The sequence below is a fragment of the Onychomys torridus genome, chromosome 4 (assembly GCF_903995425.1).
Source record: "Onychomys torridus chromosome 4, mOncTor1.1, whole genome shotgun sequence".
In the NCBI taxonomy this organism is placed as follows: Eukaryota; Metazoa; Chordata; class Mammalia; order Rodentia; family Cricetidae; genus Onychomys; species Onychomys torridus.
In genome coordinates, this window is record NC_050446.1 from 95073605 (window position 1) to 95098973 (window position 25369).

General features: G+C 38.9%; 1 protein-coding gene across 6 annotated transcripts in view; it reads right to left on the minus strand.

Moving 5' to 3' along the window:
- Ttbk2 (tau tubulin kinase 2) overlaps positions 1-25369 on the minus strand; it is a 132246-nt gene that overhangs the window by 43504 nt on the left and 63373 nt on the right. For all 6 annotated transcript variants that reach the window (XR_004944757.1, XM_036185038.1, XM_036185034.1 and 3 more), the window contains 5 exons: positions 20471-20544; positions 12709-12849; positions 10049-10153; positions 3051-3116; positions 977-1069 (listed from right to left, as the gene is read on the minus strand). Coding sequence is in view for 5 of the 6 variants with exons in the window: in XM_036185038.1 (XP_036040931.1) it covers positions 977-1069; positions 3051-3116; positions 10049-10153; positions 12709-12849; positions 20471-20544 (479 nt within the window). In the remaining variant the exon portion in view is untranslated. The remainder of the gene's footprint in view (positions 1-976; positions 1070-3050; positions 3117-10048; positions 10154-12708; positions 12850-20470; positions 20545-25369) is intronic.

Consider the following 25369-nt stretch of genomic DNA (forward strand, 5'->3'; position numbering starts at 1 on the left):
AGTAGTGTAAGTCCAAAGCAAGGACAAACACTCACTCACTAGGGGCTTTACACACAGTGCCTCAAAATGGGAAGTAAAGATAATATAATGGAGAGCTAACAGAGTGATGTGGCGGTCTGCACCAGTGAACTGATAACCCCTGAGTTTTTTAAACTGGGCTACTTTCCTTTGTGAACACAGTAGTTATAGTTTTCCAAACAAAATAATCTGATAACTAAAAACTAAGAGCTATAATTCACATCAGAAGAAATGCTGTTCTTACAAAATGTATCTCTTCTCAATATATGTAGAAAAAAATCATAATATTATCTAATATCAGCTCACAGAGAAAAATATACATTGTAATGCAGTAAAGTTACTTACAGATTTTAAGTTTCATATGTAAGTGGATTTTCTTTTTTAGAAGTTTGAAATAGGGGTTGTGGATTTAGCTCAGTGGTAGAGTGCTTGCCTAGCAAGCGCAAGGCCCTGGGTTCGATCCTCAGCTCCACCAAAAAAAAAAAAAAGTTTGAAATAGTGTTTACAACTGATACTCAAATACAAAAATCATATACCTATGAGAGAGATTATGTGATTTTTTTTGTTTTTACTTACTATTTTTTGTGGTGCTAGAAATTGAGTCCAGTGATTTACACATGCTAGGGATGCACTGTACCACTGAATGATATGCACATCTGTTCTAAATGATATCTCAATACATGAAGATAGTCTACAAAATGCTTACTGAGGAGAATTTTTGTTTGTTTGCTTGTTTGTTTTGGTTTGGCTTTTGGTTTTTGGTTTTCTAGACAGTTTCTCTGTGTAGCCCTGGCTGTCCTGGAACTCACTCTGTAGGCCAGGCTGATCTAGAACTCACAGAGATCTGCCTGTCTCTGCCTTCCAAGTGCTGGGATTCAAGTGTGTGCTACCATCACCCAGCTTGAAGAGAAGTTTTTATTCTTCCCCTATCAAAACTGACATTATAATTCAAAATTACCTTGTCCTTTATTTTTCTCCAAGGCAGCTGACCAACCACAAACTCTACCAACATGTAGAATAACGACCAAAGGTCATCGTGTCTTCCCATTTCCTTGAGAAATGAAAGAGAATTCAGTCATATTACATTACCAGTTTTTATGGGTGAATCACATTGTTTAAAGATCACTAATTTCCCATAAATCATCTGGTAACATCTATATGTTGCATAGTTACATATCAATCCATATGCAGAATATATATACTGAGAAAATGTTTGATGTAATAATACTTTACCTGGAGATGTAGTTCAGCAGTAGAGCAGTTCACTGAGTGTGTGTGAGACCCTGGGTTATATTCTCAATATCACAAAAAACAGCCACCACCGACAAGCAAAAACAACATAGAGCTGGAGATACAGTTCAGTTGGTAGAGTAACTGCCTAGCATGCATAAGGCTCTGGGTCTGATACCCAGTACCACATAAACTGGGTGTGGCAGTGCATGCCTATAATCCCAGGACATTGGAGGGAGAAGCAGGGGGACCAGAAGTCCAAGGCCATTCTTGCTACTTAGCAAGTTTGAAGCCAGCCCGGGACATAAGAGATTCTATCTTAAAAATCAATCAATAAATAAATAAACCTCTAAAACTCAGAAATGCTAAAATACAATTAACAATTTACTAATTAATTAATGCTTTAAGAAGGAAGGAATAATACTGTAGCTCAATGGTAGTCTACTTGCTTACTAGAAAAAAGGACTTAGATTTTATTGTTAGCATTGCAAAATTTTTTTCATACATACACACACACTGGTTGTTTTGTTTTGTTTTCTAAATAGGGTTTCTCTGTGTAGCTCTCCCTGGCTGTTCTGGAACTTATTCTGTAGACCAGCCTGGCCTTGAAATCAGAGATCTGCCTGCCTCTGCCTCCCAAGTGCTGGGATTAAAAGCATACACCGCCACTACCTGGTACTTATTTTTAATTTTTAAAATTTTATTTCAACTTTTTAATAAAAAATGTTGCAAATAAAAGAATCCACACTCGCTGGGTGGTGGTGGTGCACGCCTTTAATCCCAGCACTTGGGAGGCAGAGCCAGGCAGATCTCTGTGAGTTCGAGGCCAGCCTGGTCTACAGAGTGAGATCCAGGAGAGGCACCAAAACTACACAGAGAAACCCTGTCTCAAAAAACCAAAAGAATCCACACTCAAATTAACTAGGCCCAACAACAATTTTTGAAATTAAGAGTAATCCTAAGTCTTTTTATTCTTTCAGTTAGAAACAAGAAAACGGATACGTTTGGCTTAGACTATTTACTGCTTTTGTTGCAGTGTGGGGTTTAAACCCAGTCTTCCCATGATAGTCAAGAGCTTTACTGCTGAGCTACATCTCCATGCCCCTTGCTACAAAAACAAAGGGCTTGATGTACAAAAGTTATTACATACTATAAAGAAAACAATCTCTACATTCATCAGATATTGACAGTATAATAGCCACTATTAACTGTTTTTATTATATTTGTTTGGGGTATATGTGTGTGTACACATGTGGGTCCTCATGTGCCATGGTAAGCATGTAGAGATCAGAGGACAACTTGCCAGAGTTAGTTCTCTTCCTTCACTACGTGGGTTCCAAGGATCAAACTTAGATTGTCAGGCTAGGTAGTTAAGTATCTTTATCTGCTGAGCCATTACGCTGGCCCCCAACCCACAAATCATTTCTTACAATAGAATCTAGGTATTTTATTTCTTCAAATATCTCTAATTTTCAACACTAATACATAATTAAACAGATACCCAACAGACATACTTAGCTGTTGCCTTTTCTGGCAAATACAACTTCATTTTTTTTTTTTTATGCAGCTGCCCATATCTGTCATGCACTATACATCTTACCATGAATTAGTATCATGAATTCCTTTACCATCAGCATCATACAAAACAGTGAATTAAAATAACCATTCAGGTAAATGTGTAGCTATAAAAGAGACCCTCAGCTCCTAAGCACTTTTTATATCTCTGAACTGAAATATAAAGATTATCAGTCTGATGCAAGCCATGAACACACAGTTATGACAATCCTGCATCAGATACATACTCTGTTCCGATGAGCATTGATTGATGCATAACGAACTGTCCCTCGAAAGCCTGCCACAGCACGAGGCTACAATAAACCATACAATCATAAGAAATTAATAGCAAAAAATTTAACACAGTTGAACACAGAAAGCAAATGGCAGAGCAATTCTACCATAATAAAACATTATTTATAGTAATTTTTAAGTGAGATTATAAAAAACTAGAGAATTAATATCTCTAAACCACAATTTAAAACACTGATATTTTAATTATTTTGGTCATGTTTTCTTCTATCTGAATCCTTAATTTTTATTTATTTATTAATTTGTTTCCGTGTGTGTGTGTGTGTGTGTGTGTGTGTGTGTGTGTGTGTGTGTGTGATGTCAGGGTGTGGAATGATGAAGGCTACAGAGTGCATGTGGATGTCAGAAGACAAACTTTGATTCTTTTCTTCCCCCATATGGGTCCTGAGGATTGAACTCAAGTTATCACACTTGGTGACAAGTGCCTTTATCTGCTGAGCTATCTCACAGGCTCATCTATCTAAATTTTAAAGTATGATGACATCATGGGCATTGGGCTTGGGAAATGTAGCTCAAAGATAGCACAACTGCCTACTATGTGCAAGGCTTTGGGCTTGATACCAAGGAATACACGCACACACACCAAATGTGTTTATGAAATATACACAGGTCTGCACATTAGACAAATCACTGACCCAGAATCATGCCAAGTACCAAAGCATCCTATCATACACATGAATGCTTAGGCTCTGGTTACAAATACATTTAAGAACATGAAGAACCATCAGATAATCTAAGATGCCAATCTTACCATATTTTGTCTATTTTATTCAAACTTAATTTGAAAGAGGTTACAACTATACTCACTTGCATAAGTAATTTTATGTTAACATTTAAGTTTTTGGATACTTAGTTATGCTAGGTAATGGAGATGAAGCCAGACATGATCACAGCCTCAGACAACATAACCCCAAAGAAAGTCCACATTAAAAGATGTTCTATAGCTTGCCTCCTCATAATGAATCTACTGTAGTTTCTTCTATCACTAATTTTTTTTCCTCTATCTCAAAACTTTACACTTGCTGTTCTTCAGGCTGTTACCTCACTGTATGCTTCCTGTGGCTAACTCTTGTAACTAAAACCTCTGCTTAGGGTACCTCCCCAGAAGTACGAATCGTCTGAATGAAGAACACCACTCCTTGCCTGCAATGCACTGTGTTCTTTCACAGGTGCCATGTTTTTAGAATGTTTTTTATAAGCCCAAATCAGAGTTTTATTTGCATTTTTGTCATCTATTTTGTTTACATTTTATTTACTGGCTGTCTTCACTCCACATGATTCATTCTGGGACAATAAGGTCTTGCTCGTTTTATAAGCACAGAAGTAATCAAATATAAAATATAGAAGAAAACATGATCAGCCAAGCGGTGGTGACACACACCTTTAGTCCCAGCACTTGGGAGGCAGAGGCAGGCAGATCTCTGTGAGTTCAAGGCCAGCCTGGTCTATAGAGTGAGTTCCAGGACAGTGAAGACTGTTTCACAGAGAAACCCTGTCTCAAACAAACAAACAAACAAAAAAAAAACAAAAAAGGAAGAAAACACGGTCAACAGAAAAGACAAGGCAGGGACTGGAGAGATGGCTCAGAGGTTACAAGCACTGGCTGTTCTTCCAGAGGTCCTGAGTTCAATTCCCAGCAACCACATGGTGGCTCACAACCATTTGTAATGAGAGATCTGGTGCCCTCTTCTGGCCTGCAGGCTGAACACTCACTGTATACATAATAAATAAATAAATCTTTTTTTTAAAAAAAGAGGGGCTGGAGAGATGGCTCAGAAGTAAAGAGCACTGACAGCTCTTCCAGAGGCCCTGAGTTCAATTCCCAGCAACCACATGGTGGCTCACAACCATCTGTAAAAAAAAAAAGAAAGAAAGAAAAGAAAAGACCAGGCAAAAGAACAAGTATCACTCAAGAGCCCAAACCTAAGGATCCATGGCATAGAAGAAAGAGCTGTGGCAATTATGCTAAAAATATTATGGGAATCTATTCAATAAAATTATAGCCAAGAATTTCATAAACCTAGAGAAATAGACACCTAAACACAAGAAGTATTATGAACTCCAAATAGACATGACCAGAGAAGACCTGTCCTGGCATGTCACGGTCAAGATGTGAAAAATACAGAGCATTGTGTTCAGTTGTGGTTTTCTGTGATGTCTCCATTTGCTGTAGAGACACGTCTTTGATGAGGGATGGTAGCTACACTTATCTGTGGGTAAAAGGATAAGATTTAGAATGCAGTAAGGAGCTATGTGGTCTAACAGAGTGGCAGTTGTAGATTCCTTTTTCTTTCTTTTTTGGGAGGGGGGGCGGTCTTAAAGACAGGGTTTCTTCATGTAGCCCTGGCTGTCCTAGAACTTACTCTGGAGACCAGATTGGTCTCAAACTCATCAAGATCTGCTTGGAGAGTGCTGAGATTACCTGGCTAGTAGGTTATTTTTTTAAAATTCACAACCTCACTAGCCCCAGGAAACTGACTAGGTTTTCCGTATCAGGCATGCTTTCCCTGCTGTCCAATTAGGCAGTTGTTGGTTGGCATTGACACGTTGAGTGCCAGTTCTTACATTTTTACACATATCTTGCCATGCTGGTAATTGTCATGGTTCAAGGTGCCGCAGACTGAGTAGGACTGTTTTATTGCTTTCCTCCCTTGGCAGTTGACACCAGAGATCAACAGACCGTGAGAATCCCAGCTCCACTGAATACATCTACATCACAGCTCCTGCAATGATGGCTCAGGGAGCATCACGAAAGAGTAAGAATACAAGGGAGCCCGCTATGAAACAGCCTCATAGGAACAGCTATAGAAACAGCACTGGGACAATAACAAGTCAGTGGATACATTAATGTGGAATGGGATATTTCACAGAATCCCACCCCTGGACAAAAAACTATAGGTACCTATTGACTGCTGAGAGAAGAACTAGCTTTTTCCAGGGATGAGCACCCTTATTGGTTGTCCAATGCAGAGTGGTCAGCCTTCAAACCATACAGACACAAACAACAAAAATAAACTCAACAGGTTGCATTTATATTTATGCATACAAATACATATATACGGGCTGGAGAAATGGCTCTGTGGTTAAGAGCACTGGCTGCTCTTCCAGAGAATCTAGGTTCAATTCCCAGCAACCACACAACAGTTCACAACTGTCTGTAAGCCCAGTTCCAGGAAACCTGACATCCTCACTCAGACACACATGCAGGCATGACACCAATGCACATAAAATAAAATTTAAAAGAAACTTAAATAAATAAAAAGAGCATTTGTTTAAAAAAAACAAATATGTGTGTGTGTGTGTGTGTGTGTGTGTGTGTGTACACGTATATGTGTACGTAACAAATATAATCAAAGAAAAAGAGGCTATCTCAAGGCTATTCTTTTTTTTTTAAGATCTATTTATTTATTATATATAGTGTTTTTGTCTGTATGTATGACTGCAGGCCAGAAGAGGGCACCAGATCTCATTACAGATGGTTGTGAGCCACCATGTGGTTGTTGGGAATTGAACTCAGGACCTCTGGAAGAGCAACCAGTGCTCTTAACCTCTGAGCCATCTCTCCAGCCCTCAAGGCTATTCTTGAGTTGGGGGTTGTGGCAGGGGTTCAAGAGAGAGTAGCTGGCAGGGAGAGAGGAAAGAAAGGGGAGAAGTGAAGTAATTCTATTTCAATTAAAAAACATTCTTTAAAATTTGGAAAAAAAAAAAAAAAAAACACACCAAAAAAAAAAAAATTACTAAAAGCTGTAATGAAAAATGCCAACTAACAAAGAGAGGCAGAGACATCAGAATAACATCCAAAATATTGAAAGTGCTAAAAGCAAAGACTTCTGAATAGAATCCTAATAACACAGGAAACAGCCTCAAGCAAATGGGATTATATGAAATCAAAAGGCTTCTTCATAGTAAAGGAAATTATCAACAGAATGAACAGACAGCCCACAGAGTAGGAGAAAATCTTTGCCAGTTATACTTCAGACAAAAAGCTAATATCCAGAATACATAAAGAACTGCAAAAAACGTAAATGCCAAAAACTCCTACTTGCCAATCAATAAAGGGGGCAATGATCAATAAATGGGGCAATACTCTGAACAGATGGCTTGCAAAAGAACTATAAATGGCAACAAGTATTCTAAAAAGCATTCAACATGGGGCTGGAGAGATGGCTCAGCACTTAACACTGGTTGCTCTTGCAGAGGATCTGGGTTCAATTCCCAGAACCCACATGTCTTTTCAAAGATGTCTGTAATTCCAGTTCCAGGGAATCTAATGCCTTCTTCTGGCCTTTGTAGTCACAAGGCAGACATGTGGTGTACATAATGCAGGCAAAACATCCATACAAATAAAATAAAAATTAAAGTTTTCTTTTTAAAGTGCATCTACAGCAGTCAGAGAAATTCAAATTAAAGAGACTTTGAGGTTCTGTCTCACCTCAGTAAGAATGGCCACCATCAAAAAAACAAAAGACAGTAAGTGCTGGCAAGTGTGGGGAAAGGAGTCCTTATCTGCTGGTGGTAGGAATAGAAACTATTTTATAGTCACTATAGAAATCAGTGTACAAGCGTCCCCAAAAACTAAAATTAGAACTACCATATGACCCAGCTAATTCACTGCTAGGCACATATCCAAAGTACTCAGTATGCTATACTCATGTGGCTCATTCTGGCCTTGAATTCACCTTGTAGCTGAGGATGACTTTGAACTTGACCTTGAAGATCCACCTCCCAAATGCTGGATCACAACCATGCACTTCCATGTCTGGCTTACATGATGCTTGGAATTAAAACCAGGTTTTCACTGATCTACTAAAACGTTCTTACAAAGTCATCAATAATCGGTTCTCACTAACACCTAAAAGAAGTGACAACCTTACCACTCTTTCTGAAGAACTTTTTTCACCTGGCTCCCAAGGAAAACTTCTTGATTTTCCTCTTACTTGACTGACATTCTTCTCATAGGTCACAGCTGGTCCACGGTTCTTCCCTATCTATTGCCAACACTGCTCAGTGACCCAATGACTTAGACTCAAGACCTCCCTCCTGGTCTAGCTACAACCTTCTTCCTAGGTAATCTTATCTAGTTATATTCTAAAAAATATGCTGTCCCACTTCAGGATATGGAGGATTGAACCTAGGTCTTCATGCATGCTCTACCACTGGGTTATATCCGAGGTCTCCTTTTCAGTTTTTGAAACGGGTCTCACAAAGTTGACAACAATGGCCTTGAATTTACTCTGTAGTCCTGGGGTTTGAACTTAGGTGTCAGACTAGGCAGCAAGTGCCTTTGCCTGCTGAATCATCTCAGTGAGACCGTGACACAAAAAATTCCAAAAGAAAAAAAAAATTCTCATATTCCTATATTTTAATTATAATTTGCATATATGTATGTATAACTAATACAGTTGGCTCAATCAAAATCAAAATGTTTTAACTTTTATACAACTAGTTAACCTGATACAAATGAAAATCTCAGTGAAAAAACAAGCTTGAACATACTAAAAGTTTAGCGTAAAGAGAAAATCTATAATGGGAGATGAAGTAGCAGCAAAACAATATAGAGGGTTGCCTGTTCCACTTCCCAGCAAACTCAGTAAACACTAGTTGAAAACAAAACACGTAAGCCTCTAGAAATAGCTTTAAAGGCAAACAAATTAAATATTTTCAAGAAAACTTGTGAACACCCAGTAAGAAAGGTAAGGATCTATGGTATCCAAACCAAGACTGCTCTCTGCTCTCGCCCAGCTTGACTTAAGTGACCCCATTCCAAACTGCTGCAGTCAGGAACACATGTCTAACCTCTCCACAGGGTCCACCAATGGGGCTCTCTTTCTAGAAGGAGCAGGACTGGAGCATTTTACCTTGCCTTAGCAGCTTGCTGGTGAAGAGACAGAGATGTACTTGGTACACTGCCTCTGACAGACTTTCTCCTGACATGACTCTAGCCAGACTCCCTAAAGTCTCTTCTAAGGTTGCCCTTGTTTAGGACGCATCTTTATCTTTGTTAGTCCAGTTTTTGCAAAAGTCTTTGTTTACTTTTTAAAATTCTTTTTACTTTATGTGCACTGGTCTTTTGGTCTTTTGCCGGCATGTATGTCTATGTGAGTTGTCATGTGGGTGCTGGGAATTGAACCCAGGTCCTCTGCGAAGAACAGCCAGTGCTCTTAACTGCTGAGTCATCTCTCCAGCCCCTGGCAAAATATCTTAAGAGGTAAGTTTAGTAAAACTCCTCTAACTGGACATTTGATTGCTGTGGATATCGCTCTGTATAAATAAAATGCTGATTGGCCAGTAGCCAGGCAGGAAGTCTAGGCCAAGCAGAGAAGAGAATTCTGGGAAGTAGAAGGCTGAGTCAGGAGATGCTGCCAGCTGCTGCCATGAGGAGCAGGATGTAAAGTACCAGTAAGCCATGAGCCATGTGGCAAGGTATAGATTTACAGAAATTGGTTAATTTAAGATATAAGAACAGATAGCAAGAAGCCTGCCATGGCCATACAGTTTAGAAGTAATATAAGTCTCTGTGTGTTTACTTGGGGGACACTAGTGGGAGAGATTAGTCCCGACTGCTGGCACGCCAGGAACAGGAAATCTTCTAGCTACATTTGATTAAATTCCATATGCCTCTTATCCCCTGCTCTTTGTCTTCTGGAGTAAAAAAATCTCCTTTGTGCTGAGAACTTGGTCTTGGAGTGTCTTGTGCCAATACTGATCCCTTTAATGTCCCCTACTGATTATATGCAGCTAACTCTAGACACCAGCATCTTAACCTTGTAATCTACTGGTTTCAATACAAGCAAACATCCATTTTTTTTTTAATTAAATGAGCTTCATCTCCTCCTCCTAACATTCATTCTGATACATAATTAGCATTTCTTTAAAGTGATACTAGAAATAATAGTTCAATTATGAAGTATTAAATAGTAATCAAAAAGCTTACAGGTCTGACGTCACCACAGGAATTCGTAAATTGTCGGGCCAAGCCAAAATCAAGCATGAAACATTTCCTGCATGTACTGGGAAAGCGTCCCATTGCGAAGTTTGACTAGAAAAAAATAAAGATAGAAAATACGTATTCTTATAATATCCAATCCCACCTACATTTGACACTATATGAATTCTTCTAGTCTATATAGCATGTCCCAGACACACTACTGTAAGTCTTTTTATTAAACATTAATACATACTATAATTTAGTTGCTGGTTCTAACTTTCAAGGGAAAATTAAAGTTTTTCATAGTGGAGTGTTCTTGTAAATACAATTAGTGACCTGAGAGAGAGTTGTTAATGTCTACCTACCACCAGGAAAACTGAGCAAAAATAAATTTAAATGTTTGTATAGCTGCATATAATAATGACCTAATTAAATTCAGAACTAGAATTCTTTGAAATTCTAGTCTAAGTTACTGCTTAAATGACAACCCAACCACCTAAACAAGGGAAGCTAGGGATGGGGGGAAATATATATATAAAATGAAAAGAATTTTTTTTCTTTATTTTCAGAGCTGAGGACCGAACCCAGGGCCCAAGCGCTCTACCACTGAGCTAAATCCCCAACCCCAAAATGTAAAAGAATTTTTATCACTTCTCAACCTTTTAGTTAAGTATAAGGTCTGGTTGTGATGGTGTATGCCTTTAGTTCCAGTACTAAAGGCAAAGGCAGGCTGATCTCTGTGAGTTCAAGGTCAGATTGGTCTATATAGCGAATTCCAGTTTAATCCTATCCTTTTTTTTTTTTTTTTTTGAGCTGAGGATTGAACCCAGGGTCTTGTGCTTGCTAGGCAAGTGCTCTACCACTGAGCTAAATCCCCAACCCCTAATCCTATCTTAATAAATAAACAAATAAATAAAATAAAACAATTTTCTATAAGCATCATAAAGCTGGACTTCACTAAAATTAAAAATACAATTTAGGGAAAACATTCCAAAATAGTCCTAAGGAAAAAATGCTTTACATTTTTTTCTCTTTAAAAAAAAAAATCAGTGTAACTAGATGTGATGGCATATACTTTTAATTCCAGCATTCAGGAAACAGAGACAAGATGATCAGTTTAAGGCCACCCTGAACTACACATAGCAAGTTGGAGGACAGTCTTAGCTATTCAAGACCCTGTCTCAAAACAAAAGAGCCCCCAAACCTAAAAATCTATGTAATGTGTTGTGCCAAATGACTGCAAATTTGGAAAGTTAGATATGTAAGAAATTTGTAATGGCAAAATCTAAGCTATTACATCAATGTTTACTTTTAAAAAAGTATTATTGGGCCAGGCAGTGGCGGCACATGCCTTTAATCCCAGCACTCGGGAGGCAGAGCCTGGAGGATCTCTGTGAGTTCGAGGCCAGCCTGGTCTACAGAGCGAGTTCCAGAAAAGGTGCAAAGCTACACAGAGAAACCCTGTCTCAAAAAACAAAAAGAAAAAGTATTTTTCTTAGGAGCTTCCCAATGAAATGACAGAGAAGGGCACAGGACAACAACAGAACACTACAACTCCACAGTGCCAAGCTGCGCACCTTTTTAGAGTCGATTTCCCCATGCAATAACTGACCTAAAACAAATCACTTAATCACACAGTTTTATCTAAATGTAATATTAACGAGTAACCAGTTTCTAGTTCCAGAGTGCTTCTAACTCTAGAAGAACCTACTTGGAAGAAATTTAGTTGCCATTTTCATATAAACTAATTTTAGAAATGATGTAATAACAGATGGCTATACTTTTCAAAATGCACCGACATCAATAAATTTATAAATATGAGATCAGAAATGGGTCATCTTCACTTATGAAGAATAAAATATCAGATTAAAAAAAAGAAAAGCACATTTTAATAATTAAAACAATGATTTCTCTGAAAAGCAAAACAGAGCAAAAAAAAGGAAAAACAAATTTTATTTACATAGTAGTTCTTAGGAGAAGATTAAGGTCTTTTATAGTTAATTATTCTAATGAATACATTTGGTGACTTGAGAAAATGAACAACTGGTATGAAGAAACACATAATTCAAACTAATGATTTATGGATAAAGCTGAAAAATTAGCAATGCTAAAGTATCTAATTAAGAACTGTCGAGCACAGACCTTGCATGTGAAGGTGCCTGTGGGGACCAGAGGACAACCTCAGGTGTTGTTTCTCAAGCAGGCTAGGGGTGGCTAGCCAGTGAGCCCCGGAGATCCTATCTCACGTATCCAGCACTTGGACTACAAGCATGCACCACCACACCCGTTTTTTTTTTGTTTTTTTTTTTAAAACATGGGTTCTGGGGATCCAACTCAAGACTCAAGTCCTAAAGTACTTCTGGCTGAGTCATCTCTCAGCCCAGCAGAGACTTTTTAATTTAGCTGGCAAGCAACATTTCCTGGTATGAGAAAAGCTATTGAAAATAAGCTGTGATTTCTGATTACCACTTTAAAGACAAAACTAAACTAAACTAAACTAAAACGTAAATTATGTTTGCTTTTAGGGTATTACAGAAATAAAAGCATTTCTTTGTATTTAACCACAATAAATAAGAAATAAAAAACTACACTAGTATACATTCTGTCTCCTAACATTAGCATATCAAACAATAGCCTTCTGTGCTTGGAAAAGACAAGGCCCCTACCGGTTTGATGTCTCTGTGAAGGAATCCCACAGAATGGATGCTTTCAATAGACTCCAGAATCTGTCTCCCGAGCCGAAGAGTAGTGCTAATGGTGAATGTGCCCCGGGACTGGCTACGTCGAAGATCTGCCAGATTCCGACCCTATAGAATCGGATAACCACTTTAAAATACAGTCCTAATACTGTGATAAGACTCAAAACATTCACTATATCACCACATTATAAAACACTGTGACTGAAATAATAAGGCTCATGCCTGAGCTGTGATCTTTTTTTTCTTTTCCCCTTCGAGACAGGGTTTCTCTGTAGTTTTGTTGCCTGTCCCTGGATCTCACTCTCTAGACCAGGCTGGCCTCGAACTCACAGAGATCCGCCTGGCTCTGCCTCCTGAGTGCTGGGATTAAAGGTGTGTGCCACCACCGCCCGGCTAGCTGTGATCTTCTAATTATGTATGTGTATCCCTCTTTGTGTACATGACTGTGGGTGCCCTCGGATAAGAAGAGGACATTTGATCACCTAGAGCTGGAATTAAAGATGGTTGTGAGCTGCTCAACATGGGTGCTAGAAACTGAACTCCAGTCCTCAAGAAAAGTAGCAAGAGCTCCTAATCCCTGAGTCATCTCTCTCTAGTCCTAAGAATAAGCATGCTGTTAGTGATCATGTTCCTAAGTCATCATGTTTTGATTTATCCTTGCTATTCTAAAAATGTAGACTTGGCTCTTTTTTCTTTCCTTTTCCTCCTTTCCTTTTCTTTCTTTCTGAGGGGGTCTCATGTACCCCAGGCTAACCTTGAATTCCCTGTGTAACCAAGGATGACACTGAACTGATCTGGCCTTCAACTCCCAATTTCCGGGGTCACCAGTGTGCATCACCATGCCAAGTTTATGCAATGATGGGGACTGAACCCACAGCCAGAGCTTCATGCACAGTCAAATTCTACCAACTAAGCTAATCATCAGCCCCTTAGATAGGACTATTTTAAAAAATATAAAATACAGATATCTGTTCTAGCTTTATTTCTGTTACTATGATAAACCCTGTAACAAAAAGCAGCATAAGGGAAGGAAGGGCTTATTTGGCTTACAATTCAGTTACAGTCCATCATTTTTGGGGAAAGTCAAGACAGCAACATAAGCAGTTAGTCACATTATATTCACAATTAAGAGTAAAAAGAAAATAAACACATCCTTTCTTGCTTGTCCTCAGCTAACTTTCTTCTCTTTTCCAGTGTTCAGGAACTCCTGCCTAGGAATGGTGCTGCCCACAAAAGACTGGATCTTCCTACATCAACTAAAGATCAAGGTATTCCCCCATAGCTGTACCTGCAGACTAACCAGACCGAGACAATCCTCATTGCAACCCCTTTCCAGGTAGTTCTAGGTTGTGTCAAGTTAAAACTAAGCAGCACAAATATCCAAAGCAGTATTCCTCATTACTGCCCAACATACACTCCCTACAAGTTACTTAATTTTCCTACATCAGTTTTTTAAATAAAAAAGTTAATAATACTTCATATAATTTTATAAGGATTAAATAAAAACCACATGAAGTTTCTGGAATACTGCCTTGTACTCAACAAATCCTAAGGACTGTTATTATTATTAGCAAATATTATAGGACACAGAAGGCCATAAAGGACAACAAAAGTTAAAACAATTAGGTTATGGTATGGATACCATATGAGTCAGCTAAAACATAAACTAGACATCTGGGGAGATAGCTAGTACAGGATATCTGAGGAACTCAGGGTAAGCAGTGATGTAATCTCTTATATAACTATTTTTGGCAAAATGCCATTTTTTGTGTGATTTTTTTTTTTTATCAACATGGCCTTGAGGTTGGAGGCAAGCGTCCTTGCCTTGGCCTTTGCCTGTGCAGTCTGTGTGCTGTGCCCTCTTGCCTGTCAGCATCTGCCTGCCTGTGCAGTCTGTATGCTGTGCCCTCTTGCCTGTCAGCATCTGCCTGTGCAGTCTGTGTGCTGTGTCCACTTGCCTGTCAGCATCTGCCTGTAGTCTGTACGCTAGTAAATAAAGTATGTTATATATGCTTAAAACCTCTCGTATTCTCTTCAGCTTCCTAGCCTCCTTCCGACCCTCCCTCATCCTTGGCATCAAAGCTCTGGCCTCACAACTGTGATAACAGCAAATATTCAGCTACCAAAGCAGCCAGGCTGTTCTGCAGAGTGAATTCCAGGACAGCCAGAGGGCTGTTACACAAACCCTGTCTTGAAAAAAACAAACGAACAAAACTACATCCTAGATAATACCAAGGTTTAAATTCCAAACTACTACAATCATAAGAACAACCAATAGGGATCAATTAACTTGATTAATAATATCAGTAATTATTTAAATATCATAAAATATAATTTTCATGTATCAACTGGTCTCATGCCTATAATTCTAGTAGTTTTTGTTACTGTTATTATTTTGAGTCAGGTCTTATGTAGTACAGGCTATACTGGACCTTGATATATATATCAGAGGGTTGACTTTAAATTCTTTTTTTGTTTGTTAGTTTTTGTTTTTGAGACAGAGTCTATGTAACCCTTGTCTGTCCTGGAATTTGCCATGTTGACTTTGAATTCTTATTCTCCTGCCTCTACCTCTTGAGTCTGGGAATTACAGGAGTGTACCATCGTAGAGAGTTAATCTCAACATTAAGGAGATAGAAGTAGTTAAGGCCAGCCTACACTACCAAGTGAGCACCATGCTAGCTTGTACTACAGAATGATCCCAACTCATCGCAGCAACAACACACACACACACACACACACACACACACACACACACACATACACACACCAGAAAAATACAAACAAAAAAATCTAACAAAATCTGGGAGAATAAACACAGGATGACACAAGAATAGTGTTTTTTTTTGGGGGGGGGGGAGAGCTGTTCTTTTTTAAAAAGAATTTCTTTTCATATAGTAAGAAATTCATATGCAAAAAAATTTTAGAGCTTATATTTTTCTCCAATGTAATTCTATAAATTTAATAAGATCAAACTACATTTTGTTGTTGTTGTTTGAGTAATGAAAATGCATAAGGCTAGGAACAGTGCCACATACCTGTAATTCTGGTACTTGGAAAACAGAGACTATTGCCAAAAGCTGGAGGTTAACCTAGTCTACAGGGGGACTTCTAGGCCAAATGGGGCTATATAGCAAAATCCTGTCACACACACAAACTTTAAAAAAGAAGAATGAAATAAAAATAAGTAAATGAAAGAGGGGGGTAATGGAGGAGAAAGAGGATGAGATCTGAAGGGAGAGGAAAGGAAAAGAGACTGGGTATCATACTAAATGGAGAAAGTAATATAGTGAATTCCCAGAATAAGAGTCATTAACCAGGCACAGTAGCTAGTAATCATAGTAAGCCCAGATGTGCTTGCACAAACCTAATCTCAGCACTTGAGAGGTGGAGACCTAAGGATTAGGATGTCAAGGCAGTTCTAAGGTACATACTAAGGCAAGACCAGCCTAGGCTACATGAACTCCCGTCTTTAAAAAAAGAAGCTGGGCGATGGTGGAGCACGCCATTAATCCCAGCACTCGGGAGGCAGAGGCAGGCGGATCTCTGTGAGTTCGAGGCCAGCCTGGGCTACAGAGTGAGATCTAGGACAGGCACCAAAACTACACAGAGAAACCCTGTCTCGAAAAACCAAAAAGAAAAAAAAAATAATAATAAAAATTACAAAAATAAAGAAAGAAAAACCCAGGTTGGGGATTTAGCTCATTGGTAGAGCACTTGCCTAGCAAGCGCAAGGCCCTGGGTTCAGTCCTCAGCTCCAAACAAACAAACCAAAAAAAAAAGAAAAACCCACACAAAAAGAAAACAAACAAAAACAAATATAAAAACAGATCACTTCACTGACAATATATTTTCATAGATAATATACCTTCTCAAACATAACTCCCATTCTAGACATATTATTTTCATGTAAATTCCAATGATATAATTTCATCTATATATTAAAAAGAACGTAGGAGCAAAGAAATAAAAATACAGAAAGAAGTAATCAGCATGTCTACTATTAGAAATTTGACTTAGAAGCATCAATATGTACCACAATATACTTTCTCTCTTAATAACGGATTTTTTTGTTTGTTTTCTGTCTTTCTTTTCTTTTTTGTTTTTTTTTTTTGTTTGTTTGTTTTTTTGAGACAAGGTTTTTCTGTGTAGCTCTGTGCCTTTCCTGGAACTTACTTGGTAGCCCAGGCTGGCCTCAAACTCACAAAGATCCGCCTGCCTCTGCTTCCCCGAGTGCTGGGATTAAGGCCACCACTGCCCGGCTGTCCTGGAACTCACTTTGTAGATCAGGCTGGCCTTGAACTCAAAGATCCACCTGCCTTGTCTCCCAAGTGCTGAGATTAGAGATGTGAGCTACCACACCCAGCTAAAATTGGACTTTTAAAAAAAAGATTTATTTCTTTATTTATTATGTATACAGTGTTCTGTCTGCACATATCCCTGCAGGCCAGAAGAGGGCGCCAGATCTCATTACAGATGGTTGTGAGCCACCATGTGGGTGCTGGGAATTGAACTCAGGACCTTTGGAAGAGTAAGCAGTGCTCTTAACCTCTGAGCCATCTCTCCAACCCATAAAATTGGACTTCTTTAATCCATCTTCTTAAAAAAAAAAAAAAATCACAGACAATAACCAATCCCATTGCAATAGGTACATATAACATCTAGATTATCTCTAAAACATATTTCTCATTAAGTGGAACCAGGGTTGAATGGAGGAACAGCTGGAGCATGAAATACAGAGAATGAACACAGTACACACTATTGCATCAGAAAATAAGGATGCTTTTAAAACTCTACCTCAACAGGTCAAAGTGCAACCCAGAAAAAGTCTCACTAGCCAAGGCAGGAACATAATGAACATTCAAAGCTACAGGCCTGGCTGAATGGCATACCCTGATAATCCTTGTTTGAAAGGCTCAGGCAGAAGGTGTGGAGACAATCTGGGATGCATGGAGAGTGACACCCTCATTTCAAACAAAAGGAAAAGTTGCAATGTCAGTTGTACAGTTTGTAATTTTATTGAGAGGGAGGAAAGGGAAGAGAGACTATAAATTCACAAAGGAAAGCAGGCACTCCTGTCTCTTACAGGAAAATATTAGTGAACCAACTAGTATTTCTGAAAACTGATTAAAATAAAGGAGTATAGCTGGGCGGTGGTGGCACACACCTGTAATCCCAGCACTCGGGAGGCAGAGCCAGGTGGATCTCTGTAAGTTCGAGGCCAGCCTGGTCTACAGAGCTAGTCCAGGAAAGGCACAAAGCTACAGAGAAACCCTGTCTTGAAAAACCAAAGAATAAAATAAAATAAAATAAAATAAAATAAAATAAAATAAAATAAAGGAGTCTACTATTATATTAACCCTGACTTCCCTATATAAAATGTATACTTCAGGGTAGCCTCTATCACATGAAATACTTTTTTTTTTTTTCTTCTTCAAGACAGGGTTTCTCTGTAGTTTTGGAGCCTGTCCTGGACTATCTCTGTAGACCAGGCTGGCCTTGAACTCACAGAGATCCACCTGCCTCTGCCTCCCGAGTGCTGGGATTACAGGCGTGCACCACCACCGCCTGGCTGCATGAAAACTTTTAAAGGAAGCATTTTATCTAAGTGGAGAAGAAATGATACAGTTAGGATGGTGTATTTGGAAATCCCACTGAAATCACAGGCCATGCTTACTAACGGACTAAAAAAAAAAGGAAAACAAGGCACATTGCGAAAAATCACTGAAAACTTCAAAACAGTTGGACCAGGCTGTAGGGAAGTGAAGAGGCTGGCCCTCAGGATGCAGCTGGAAGTGTATATGCTGCCTCTCAACTACCCTTGCCAAGGAAGTGGAAATTAGAACCTAACCAGCAGTGTAGGAGAAATGGGTGGGGAGTGTAACAACATGTTAAATATCAATAAACAGAAACAATCAGCAAAATCCAAAATAAGAGAATTTCTACACTAAAATAACAAAGAAGGAATCTTCAAGTAAATAAGACAGAAGAACCAGCAGATCAAAACAGGCTTAAGAAATAAACAATGAAAAAAAAAAAAAAAAGAAATAAACAATGTATGGACCCTATTTATAGCCAGATTCAAGTAAGCCAAATGAAAATAAATAAATAATAGGGTAATCAAGAAAATCTGGAAAATCAACCAAGCATGGTGGCATATTCTTTTTTGTTTGTTTGTTTTTGTTTTGTTTTGTTTTGCTTTGCTTTGCTTTGTTTTGTTTTCAAGACAGGGTTTCTCTGTAGCTTTAGAGCCTGTCCTGGATCTCACTCTGTAGACCAGGCTGGCCTCAAACTCACAGAGATCCTCCTGCCTCTGCCTCCCAAGTGCCGGAATCAAGGAAAGGAAAGAGAAAGAAAGAAAGGAAGGAAGAAAGAAGGAAAAGAAAGTCTGAAAACGAATGTTTGGTGTCACTTTTTCCTCAGGCAAAACTATATACATAAAACTATATACATAAAGCTCATATTAGTGGTTAATTTGAGAGAAAACAGGGACCACATTAATGAACTGAAAAATGAAAAAAGGTAAGCACTTCAATAAAGTAAAGTATGCTAACTTGAGATGATGAATCATGTAACCAAGAAAGGCTTTAAGGGCCAGTGAGAGATGGCTCAGCAGGCAAAAGTGCTTGCTGCCTAGTCTGACACCTAAGTTCAAACCCTGGGACTCACACAGTAGAAGGAGAGACCCAACTCCCATAAGTTGTCCTCTGACTTCCATACACACCATGGTACTCCTCCAATCCCCAATTAATTAATTTCAAACAAGACTAAGCCAACCATCGTAGCACACAGCTTTAATCTTAGTCATCATGAGGCTAAGGTAGGGGGATCCTGATGTTAAGGCCAGTCTTGGCTATATCATCTTGTGCTATCCAATGAGACCACACTTTAAAAAGATAAACAACTACAACAACAACAACTATAGTTTACAAGAAAGGGTAACATCTTTAGATCACAGTCAAATATTGAAGGATACTTGAGAAAAAGAAAAGTCTTCTGAAAAGATGAGAAAACATTTAGGTCAGGGTTTATGAATTTAACTCACTGTCATGTAAATAATATGAAAGAAAATAAAGAAACCAAATGTTCAAAATAAAGTCTGTTAAAGATGAAAGGAAACGGTGAGAACTGAACATCAGGCAGTGAACCATAGTTTTAAGCTTCGAGACGATGCTACTGTGTGTGTTGAGCACAGGCAACACCAAGGGAATGGGTGAGTTCCTGACTCTCCCTATTGTACCTGTTCCTCTTGCATAGTCTTTAGATCTGCTACTGTTTCAGCCCAGCTCTATCCCATTTGAAAGGGAAGGAACAGTGCTATGCTGATGGAAAGAGAAAGGGACAGCACTCATCCCTTACTCCAACTAATGCTTACACTTTTAATGTAGTGGCTGGTACTTGAGAGCCTGAGTGGAGATTTGAAACGCCTGAGGTTAGAGAGATGAAAAGAGAGGGAACATGGAAAGACAAGGTTCATATTACAGCCCACAATCCACTTTAAGATGAAACGCTATGAAAAATGATGACCAATAAAGGTCCACATAAACTAAAACAGATGACCGTTTCACTTTTTGGAAAATCTATACCACGTCTAAATAAATCTCTATGGACAGTGTATAGCATTTGGACATGATAACAAGAATGCTGTCATCTTTTATGCATATTCACTGTAACTGGGTATTTTGATCAAAACTAAAGGATTTTAAGACACATTGTCAAGGTAACATACCTGCAATTGCATGACCACATAGTTGAAACGATCATTTCTCCCACAGCCAATAAATCTACAAACATGGTCTTTCCCTGGATGAAAAGAGAAAGAAAACAGTGGAAAAGAATGTATTATAGTTTGTCTTTTAAAAAGTTAACAAATTCACTGGGCGGCAGTGGCATATGCCTTTAATCCCAGCACTTGGGAGGCAGAACCAGGCAGATCTCTGTGAGTTCGAGGCCAACCTGGTCTACAGATCGAGATCCAGGACAGGCACCAAAACTATATGGAGAAACCCTGTCTCTAAAAACCAAAAGCCAAAAAAACCAAAACAAAACAAAAGTTAACAAATTGGACTTCTGTATAGTATTTTATGACAATATAAATTGTATAAAATGTGTCTTGAGACCATAAGGAACAGGAAATTTATATTATTTTATTTTTATCCACCCATCACTAGGTCCTGCTCTACTCCTTGCATACTCAAATAAATGTTAAATGAGTAAAGAAATAAATTAATAAGGGAGTAACTAAAGGTGATTTATGTAGAAAGGAAAATATTTTAAAAGTCACGTAAGGGGTTGAGGATTTAGCTCTGTGGTAGAACGCTTGCCTAGCAAGCGCAAGGCCCTGGGTTCGAACCTCAGCTCCCCCCCCCCAAAAAAAAAAGTCACTTAAGATTAACCTGAGCAGACACAGTAAGAACCATGTTAGACATACAAACACTGAAGTTTTGTTTTGTTTTGGTTTGGTTTTAGTTTTTCGAGACACGGTTTCTCTGTGTAGCTTTGCGCCTTTCCTGGAACTCACTTGGTAGCCCAGGCTGGCCTCGAACTCACAGAGATCCGCCTGGCTCTGCTTTCCTGAGTGCTGGAATTAAAGGCATGCGCCACCACTGCCCGGCCAAACACAGAGTTTTACACATATTCTGACATACACTATTTGTTACATGATCTTTCTTGGGTCTCACTGATCTGGATCAGCCTTGTGCTTTTCAACCCTAGTTTAACATGTGAAATCCACGACTAGCTGGGATATATAGAAGGAATGAGAGAAACAGGAAGAAATCTGGGACCATCTCCTGATTTTAAAAAGTATACTACTGTCCCCAAATCCAATCAAGGCCAGGAAATTGGAGGAAAGACACTTGGCTCGACACAGGAAATGGGAGGAGAGCAGACCAAGATGGTGGGAGAGGCAGGCAGGAACTAGATGAAGAGCTGTGTGCTCCACGGTGGAGCAGCTGACCTGTATGTACACATCAGTGGTTTCCAGGGGTGGTGGCTATCATCACAACCATCTGGAAAACTCCAAGATTCCTAAACATACAATCTGTACGGGAAAGGTACAACTTTTCCAAGTTCTATAAATAACCTGGGGACCCAGAGGGCAGAGGCAGGAAAGTTTAAAGCCAGCCTCCACTACATGAGTTCAAGTTCTGCCTGGGCTAAATGGTGAGACTATCTCAGAAAACAAAACAAAAGCCCTGTGAAAACAAAGAAGAAACTTTAAAATACAAATCTGCAACTTAAAATATAAATCAGCATGAACAAAACTAGTAAAGAGTCCTTCAAAAAAAGAAAATACAGAATACTCTGACAGGAAGAAAGTTCTGAGACCAGGTTATCACCGAAATGGCAAATTCCCTGGAAAAGCTCAGCAGAGCTCAGGAGATGGATCAGTGGGGAAGAGCACTTGCTGTGCGTTCATGAGGAGGCAGAGACAGAACAATTGCTAAGACTTGCTAGACAAAAAACTGACTTTCAGAGTCAGTGAGAGATCCTGTCTAAAGAGAAATGAGGCAAAGACCAATAAAGGAGGATGTCCAGTATCTTCTGCTGGTCTCTTCACAGGTGAGCATCGGGGGCACACGCATATACGCGTGTGCATACACACACACACACACACACACACACACACACACACACACATACACACACACACACAGAGCAAAGGTTACCATATATAAATAATTAGGCAGTCACTTCAGACTAGAAGGGATGGAAGTCTATAGAGGGTAAAGGAAATATGAGACTCTGAGGGCAGACAATCTTTGAAGCTAGCTTGTAAAAATTGACACACGGGAGGCTATAAATCCAACAGACTGAAGAAAAAGATTAAAACACATTTCAAAAGTGATTTGTCCACTTAAAACAAAAATGAAGTCAAGCCTTACATCTTTGTTTATTTAGTTTGGTTTTTGGAAACAAGGTTTTGTTAGGCCAGAATGGCCCTGAAATCTTCATTCTCCTGCCTTAGATTCCTGAGTGCTGGGATTATAGGCCTGTAATTTTTTGTTTGTTTGTTTGTTTGTTTTGAATCTGGATTATCGGGCTGGAGAGATGGCTCAAAGGTTAAGAACACTGACTGCTCTCCCAGAGATCCTGAGTTCAATTCCCAGCAACCACGTAATGGCTCACAACCATCTGTAATGAGATCTGGTACCTTCTTCTGGCCCGCAGTCATACATGCTGATACACAATAAATAAATAAATATTTAAAAAAAAAAAAGAATCTGGGTTATCAGTTACCACACTGATGATCAATTAGCAACCTTTTCCTCAGGCACAGAAAAAGCACAAAGCTTTAATTAATCAATTTGTTGCCAATATTTTGAGACCTCATTTTCACTGCTGGAAACACACTGAAGTGAGTACAGCATTTGCTAGCATGCATGAAACCTGAGATTCTATCCTTAACACTATGAAAGAACAAAATGAACAAGAAAAGATTTGTTCGGGCAGCGGTGGCCTGTAATCCCAGCACTTGGAGGCAGAGGCAGGTGGATCTCTGTGAGTTTGAGGCTAGCCTGGTCTACAAAGCGAGTTCCTGGACAGCCTCCAAAGCTACAAAGAAACCCTGTCTTGGGGGTAAAAAAAAAAAAAAAAAAAAAAAAAAAAAGAAAAGAAAAGAAAAGATTCATCATCATCTATTACACTTTAAAGACCAGGTGTCGATCCTGCCTCAGCCTCCAAACTGTGCGGTCACAGGTACAGACTACTGTGCCCAGCTTCTTGGATCATTTACATTACAAAGATATTGCAATCATATAAAAACAAAAGACAGTACTAGATTTAATTCCTTTTAGAATGCTTCTCTAAAATATCTATATTGCACTATAATACTTTGTCCCTTACTATCAAAATCGCCCTGCTTTTTGGTGTTGTTTTGTTTGTTTATGTGGTTTTTTTGAGGCAGGGTTTCTCTGTAGCCCTGGCTGTCCTAGAACTCTCTGTAGACGAGGCTGGCTTTCAACTCATAGAAATGCACCTTCGGGGCTGGAGACATGGCTCAGAAGTAAAGAGCACTGGCTGCTCTTCCAGAGGTCCTGAGTTCAATTCCCAGCAACCACATGGTGGCTCACAACCATCTGTAATGAGATCTGGTGCCCTCTTCTGGCCTGCAGTCATAGATGTTGTATACATAATAAATAAATAAATCTTAAAAAGAAAAAAAAGAAATGCACCTGCCTCTGCCTCCTGAGTGCTGGGACCAAAGGTCTGCACCACCACTGCCCAGGCTCACCCCAATGATTTTTGTTTGTGTGTTTGTTTAGCAGTACTGGGGACTGAACCAACTATCCTATGCATGCTAGTCAAGTACTCTACCACTAAGATAAATCCTCCCTAGCCTTTTATTTTACTTTTCAACTTGAGGCAACCCCATTGAGCTGCCTAAGCTAGCCCTGAACTTCTGATCCTCCTATCAGCCTCCAGAGTGCTAGGATTATAGGACTGCATCATACACTTAGCCTGAATTACTCTACTTTAAAAAAGAAAAACAAATATAGATTTGAATAAACTACTGATTCTTTATTGAGCAATCAAAACATGGCCAGTGGTAAATTTTCTAGAATTTGTCAATACATTTCTACCATTAAGGTGATAATTTAATGAGTTCATTTCTCATACCTTATAGAGTATAGTTTCTCTTTTATACTTATGCAATTAATGAAACTATTTAATAATGTTAACACAATAAAAAATGTATGTGTTTGGAGCAGCTTCGACTTAATGACAACAGTAACTCTTCAGTACCACTACAGCAACTGCTCAGATGACTTCTGTTTACCCAGTAAATGCAGAGGCTAGCTGAGGAGTACAGGGAGCACATAGTGTCCCATTACCTAATACAATATCTAATAAACAGTGACACAGTATTTGCAAGTAAACAAATTAAGAGAAATAATAGTTAATAAAAATATATATAATATGCAAGCATTATTCCATTTTATGCATTTTCATGCATTCAATTCTCATAATAATATAAGAATTAGTATTTCCTTTATTTTTCAAATACAGAAGTAGCAAACTGGTAAGGTTAATTATTTAGTCCAAAATCATACGGCTAGAAAATGATGGTGTGGGGGCTGGAGAGATGGCTCAGTGGTTAAGAGCTCTGGCTGCTCTTCCAAAGGTTCTGAGTTCAATTCCCAGCAACCACATGGTGGCTCAAAACCATCTGTAATGAGATCTGGTCCTCTCTTCTGGCCTGCAGGGATACATGCAGACAGAACACTGTGTACATAATAAGTAAATAAATCTTAAAAAAAAAAAAAAAAGAAAAGTGCAATTTGATTCCAAAGCTTTTATTCTTTTTTTTTTGAGCTGAGGATCGAACCCAGGGCCTTGCGCTTGCTAGAGAAGAGCTCTACCACTGAGCTAAATCCCCAACCCCAAAGCTTTTATTCTTTTTTTAAAAAATTACATTATTACATTTATTTATTTACTTATTTATTAGAGGGGTGTGTGTGAGTTGATAAGTTTTTTGGTATCCCAATAGGCCTCTCCACCAACACAGCAATCCAAATCAGTCCAAACTAGGAAACGGCCCAGTTTAATGGGTAAAGCATTCCTGGGAGATTCCCTGGCCCAGCAGAGAGGAAAGAGGATGAGAGATTGGAAAAACCACGTGTCT